Source organism: Chiloscyllium plagiosum, chromosome 5 (assembly GCF_004010195.1).
Source record: "Chiloscyllium plagiosum isolate BGI_BamShark_2017 chromosome 5, ASM401019v2, whole genome shotgun sequence".
Classification (NCBI taxonomy): Eukaryota; Metazoa; Chordata; class Chondrichthyes; order Orectolobiformes; family Hemiscylliidae; genus Chiloscyllium; species Chiloscyllium plagiosum.
The window spans coordinates 486344-492343 of NC_057714.1; the positions used below are offsets into that span (position 1 = coordinate 486344).

Consider the following 6000-nt stretch of genomic DNA (forward strand, 5'->3'; position numbering starts at 1 on the left):
CTTTTCCCTAGGATCAGGGAGTCCAGAACTAGAGGGCATAGGTTTAGGGTGAGAGGGGAAAGATATAAAAGAGACCTAAGGGGCAACTTTTTCACGCAGAGGGTGGTATGTGTATGGAATGAGCTGCCAGAAGATGTTGTGGAGGCTGGTACAATTGCAACATTTAAGAGGCATTTGGATGGGTATATGAATAGGAAGGGTTTGGCAGGATATGGGCCGAGTACTGGCAGGTGGGACTAGATTAGGTTGAGATATCTGGTCGGCATGGATGGGTTGGACCGAAGGGTCTGTTTCCATGCTATACATCTCTATGACTCTAGGACCTGGCCGGGTTCATTACCCAGTACCAAATCCAATGTGGCCTCGCCCCTTGTTGGCCTGTCTACATGCTGTGTCAGGAAATCTTCCTGCACACATTGGACAAAAACTGACCCATCTAAAGTACTTGAACTATAGTATTCCCAGTCAATATTTGGAAAGTTAAACACCCCCATAACAACTACCCTATCACTCTCGCTCCTGTTGAGAATCATCTTTGCTATCCTTTCCTCTACATCTCTGGAAGTATTTGGAGGCCTATAGAAAACTCCCAACAGGGTAACCTCTCCTTTCGTGTTTCTAATCTCAACCCATACTACCTCAGTAGACGAGTCTTCAAATGTCCTTTCTGTAAATGTAATACTGTCCTTGACTAACTGCCACTCCACCCTTTTACCATTTTCTCTGTTCTTACTGAAACATCTAAATCCTGCAACCTGCAATAACCATTCCTGTCCCTGCTCTCCCCATGTATCCTAAATGGCTACAACATCAAAATCCCAGGTACCGACCCATGCTGCAAGTTCACCCACCTTATCCTGGATGCTCCTGACATTGAATTAGACACACTTCCATCCAACTTGCCTGCCATTGTCTTCTTGCAATCTTGAAATTTTAATTCTGTGTACTCGAACTACAATTTCTGTTCCCATTCCCCTGCTGAGTTAGTTTAAATCCTTCCGAAAAGCATTAGCAAATTTTCCCCCCCAGGATATTGGTACCACTCTGGTTCAGATGAAGACCATCCCATTTGTAGAGGTCCCACTTACCCAAGAAAGAGCCCCAATTATCCAGGATTCTTTTAATGCAATATTGATGGAATTTGGAGTGTAGCTGTGTTTCTGTAAATACCCTGGTATACTTCACCATGTTGAAAGTGACAAAATTAAGTGTTATTTGAATTACTGGAAATCAAACCTGAACTTTGATTAATGTATGAGCAACTTAGAAGTTGATTTGCATTGTAGCATATTTGTGTTGTACTGTTCATGTTTAATAATAACATAAAGCCAAATATTTATTAACAAAGTAAGGGGAGGCTGAAGCCCAAAACCACTTGAATGCATTATACGCTGTCAATAAGTAACTGAAGTTTTTTAATTGCATTTTTGTAAACATGCAAGAATCATGCAATAGAGTGGGCAGGAGGAAAAGAGGTGAAAGATTTGAGCCTATCGTGATCATGAAAGGGAAATCGGATTGACATCTCTAAAATAAAAACAGTAGTGGCATTGCTGATTTTTGGCCCTTAAGATTTTTTTGCTTTGGGTTTATACCACGTCTATTCACAGGCTGTGGAAATAGTTCTACACATGATTAAATCATAAGTGATTATTAGCTGTGTATGTTCGGACTGCTTTTGATCTGTGACTGTGATTATATCAGTATGTGCCATTGTTACGTGTTACGACCACTAACAGGATTTGAGACAAATGAGAAAATTATCAACCGTATGAATTCCTGTTTGTCACACCACAACAGACAACTCAGTTACTTAATAGTAAGGCGCATGTACGTAATGTTTTATTATACTTGAATATGTTTCTGGTCTATACTCTATTTTGGTATTCTACTATGACAAGTATGGTTTATTGGAGCAGGTTTTCTAATTTTATCAAGTACAATTGTTAATTTTAAACTGAAATTGGCAGGTGACTTTCCGAACAAGAATCTATCATTGCAATATCAACAGTCAAGGTGTGATCTGTCTGGACATCCTGAAGGATAACTGGAGCCCAGCACTGACCATCTCCAAGGTTCTTCTGTCAATTTGTTCTCTTCTAACAGATTGCAATCCTGGTAAGAGGAATTATAGTCTATAATTTTCTCCTAAGTGGTTGTGGTTGCTTGATAATGGGTGGGGGAAGACCATTTGATCCATTAAAGTTGCTACTTCCAAATAGTGAATTGGAATTAGACCAGATTCTATTCCACTTGTTTGGTTTCTTGATAGATTTTAATTTCTTAACTTTTAATGAAGAAAAACTTGAGCATTGTTCTCTTTATGCCTTCATAATTACTAAACAATAGACTCTCAGAGAGCCAAGGAGCCAGTGTACTCCAGTGTTCGTGTTCGTGTTCGGGTGGGTGCATGCTGTTATGCAGATTCATAACTGATGTCCTGCACAGTGAATTATCATTCTTTGCTAAAGGGCAGATAGCAGTAGAAAAGGAGAATTGAAAAGCCAGACATCCTGTGTTTAAAGGTACAACATTGCCAGATGTCTGAAAAACAGATCTCTTTGAGTCTTAATGTGTCAGGTATATACAAGATAAAAACTTCAGAAGAAAAACTGAATGGTCCAAGTTATATTGCAACAAAATATGGATTGGAATTATCGAGCAAGTAAAAATTATTTTATTGCAGTAACATATCTGATATAAGGCTTTATAGCTTGTTTAAAATTCAGCAATTTTTGTTAGGAAAATTTTACACAAATATTAAAACTAACTACAGAGTCTTCCTGTGAGATTTATTGCCATTTATTTTCATTTATGCAATCATATTTAGTTGCTATGATTGTACCTGTGCTGGACTAGCTGAATTACTGTAATAGGCTGTATATCCTTTTGCAATGGCACGAAAAATCACTTCAGATCTCTCCCCTGGGTTACTACTGAAATGGATATGTATTGCTGTGTACGTTTAATGAGGACACAGTTGAACAGCAATCAAATGTAAAACTATTAAATGAAGTGATTATATGATCACTGCCATTGTTCGGCTGTAAGCCATCACTTCAAATCTGTAATGTGGGATAGATGAGAGTTCGGCACAAAATTAGAATGTTGTAATTCATGTGTTATCCAATATTAAATTGGTAACTAGTACTTTCTGTTTCATTGCAGCGGACCCTTTGGTTGGGAGCATAGCCACACAGTATATGACTAACAGGGCTGAACATGACAGAATAGCAAGACAGTGGACCAAGAAATACGCCACATAAACTGATGGTTGTCAGTCCTACCGACATTTTTCTCCGATGGAAATGAGCTGCTTCTCATTGAATTGAAAAGGGGAATGGGTTGGGGTGAAGGGGAGGGGAGGGGAATGGGACAAGCATTCCTATTACAGGTTTTAAATGCAACAGTCTTTTATTTGCATAAGTCTAGTCAGAACTCTTGATGAGCTTTGTTATTGTAGCTTAAACAATAAACTATTGATATCTGACAATAGATAGGAAATTCACGTGGAAAAGTTTGATGATTATGACATAATGGGTCAATCAAGACCCAGATTTGTTACTGAAATATTAAGTGATACCTCTTTACTGGTTTAAGTTTTAGTTGTCTGTGTTCACTGTGTATGGTCAAAATTTGAAGATGCTTATAACACCAGTCAAACTTGGAAGGGTTGAAACTGTTGAAAAATGTAGGGGAAGCCATGCTAAAGACTTTTGGCATTTTTTAAAATCCAAGAAGAATGCTGACCAGATACAACAGCATCGTCTTTATTCAGGGAATAAGGAGTGAATTGGCAGAATATTTGTAATTACAGGGAACTGGTTTTATTTCGCAGGGAGAGTGAGGGTGAAACCCAAAATCCTTTTAACTGTTTTGCCTTATTTGAATTAGGGTCTCAATTCAGTGTGCTTTGTGGGCTATGTACTAGGGCAGATTTTGTTTTTACATTAATATTATACAACTTTAGGTCCTTTCTAAAATTATCAAGCATGTAACCTTAAAAAAAATTGATTGAAGGCCTTGAGCCCTTGACTTATTTCAAATTCTACAATACCTGTTTCAAAAAACAGTTGTGTCAGTGGTCATGCTTTAGCCAGATGAGAGTATTGTATTAAAATATCTTTGCTGCTTTCTTTTAATGCAGAGTGTTCACAAAAGAAGAGTGCATTTTAATTTTGATGTTTTGTGAAAATTTTAGAGAATATTCGAACTTGAGGCTGAGCTGTTTAAGTTCTGTTAACTATTGTTAAGACTTCATTGGCCCCTTCATATTGCAAATTCAAAGAATGCTGATCTCTACCAAAGTTGTACAGTTACTGGGCTGTAACCACTGTAATTCCGACTGTCTTATTTGGGAAGTTAAATCTAAAATGTCAGTTTGTCAGCAACCACACATTCTAATTAAAAACACTGATCATGAAACTTTATTTAATGAGCAATAGTTGAAAATCTCCATAGTTCTTACTTAGTATTGTCTAGTTGTGGCAACTTTTGAGGATGTACAGCTTGTGCACAAAGCTGTGTGGGCTTACTGCTATACCAGGAAGTTTTTGTATGACTGAGTGCATTAAGTTGACAAAGAACTAACCAAATCAGTAAATGATTTCAACTTCTGCGACCTTTAGTTCTAAGGCTAAAAGATTGGTGCATTTTCTTTTTTTTAATTCTTCTTATTAGTGTGCATATCTCAAAACTAATTAAAAGAGTATGTGTTCCGATTTAGAAGAAGTGTTGGGATGTATGCTGGGAAAATTAGTACACCTGAATATAAATATGAAGATGCCAGCTAACTGACCAAGAAATCAGTGTCTCCGCTGCCACGTCAAATCTCACTTTACCAGTTTTCCTGACTGTCACTCATCAATATGAAGTTGTTTGTTTTCCAGCCATGCCTGCCCATTGACTTAGTCATCATATATAAATGCAGCAACTGGTAAAGCACTTAGTGTGCAAACCACAGAATGACTGGTTCAGTTCAAACCTGTGCTAAGTTGATGGCAGGGGGGGGGAAGATCAGGTGGCATTGGTATCTCGAGACAGACATGAGGAAAATCAGCCAAATTCCTCAATCTGCTTGTAATTTCTGATAAAGTGGATATTTGCAGACATTCAGAATGTTCGTGACTGGGTTCAGTTGCAGCATCTTTTACACTTGTATGAGTGCTACCAGTTTCTGACATAATTGGAACTATAGCTGAAAACAATAAAAAAAAACTTCAGGGGGTTCATTCACAAGTTCAGCTCCCAACCATCACCATTGCTTCCTTCTCTGTGAGAAAAGTAAATGCAAACATGAGATTTTTGCTCCCTGTATTTACAGAAATACAAATAAATTATATTAGGACAATAAGATTTGACCTTTGGTTGCCAAATGGGTCATGTTTATAATCAAGAAAGTTTTAAATTGTTTAGACAAAACCTTATTTGTTACCTTTTTAATATTTTAAAATATACATTATTCAATTTATGAACATTTTTCATTGCAGTGGAATTACAACACAAGTATGTTTATCTCCTGTGCACCTGAGGCTCAAATTGAGCTTACTTGCCCATTTTAAGGTCTTTTATTTGGGAACCAAAACCAAATTTACTGGAGCCACTCTGATGACTCTTGATCATTGCCTGTAACAGCTGAAGATCAACCAGGTTCTAAAATGATACGCAAGTCGTTCTCTGAGAGCTGTTGTGTGCCTGGAGCTATTTGGGGCTTTCTCTCAAAATGAAGCCAGAAGAAATCAAGCAGAAAATGAAGTCAAACCTCAAGCATAGATCTGAAATAGTAAGAATCTCTGACTGCAGGAAACTCATTTTATTTAATTATTTTTAATAATTAATGGAAGAGATGGTGTATGGAACACAAGTGCTCTCAGTTACAAAAAGAAACTCCCTTTCAGACCCTGCTTTTGGTTTAGTCACAATAGTTTTCAAGAATTTTCTATGTTTGCTTCGTAGGTCTTTGCTCCTAACTTTGAAAGTTTTGCTCAAATGTTGCAGTAA

At 37.4% G+C, this 6000-nt stretch overlaps 1 protein-coding gene across 2 annotated transcripts in view; it reads left to right on the forward strand.

The window, feature by feature from the left end:
* Nucleotides 1-4788, forward strand: part of LOC122549650 (ubiquitin-conjugating enzyme E2 E1) — a 121099-nt gene extending 116311 nt beyond the window's left edge. For both annotated transcript variants that reach the window (XM_043689439.1, XM_043689440.1), the window contains 2 exons: nt 1971-2118; nt 3169-4788. In XM_043689439.1, the coding sequence (XP_043545374.1) occupies nt 1971-2118; nt 3169-3266 (246 nt within the window). In that variant the 3' untranslated portion in view covers nt 3267-4788. The remainder of the gene's footprint in view (nt 1-1970; nt 2119-3168) is intronic.
* Nucleotides 4789-6000: the final 1212 nt, after the last annotated feature.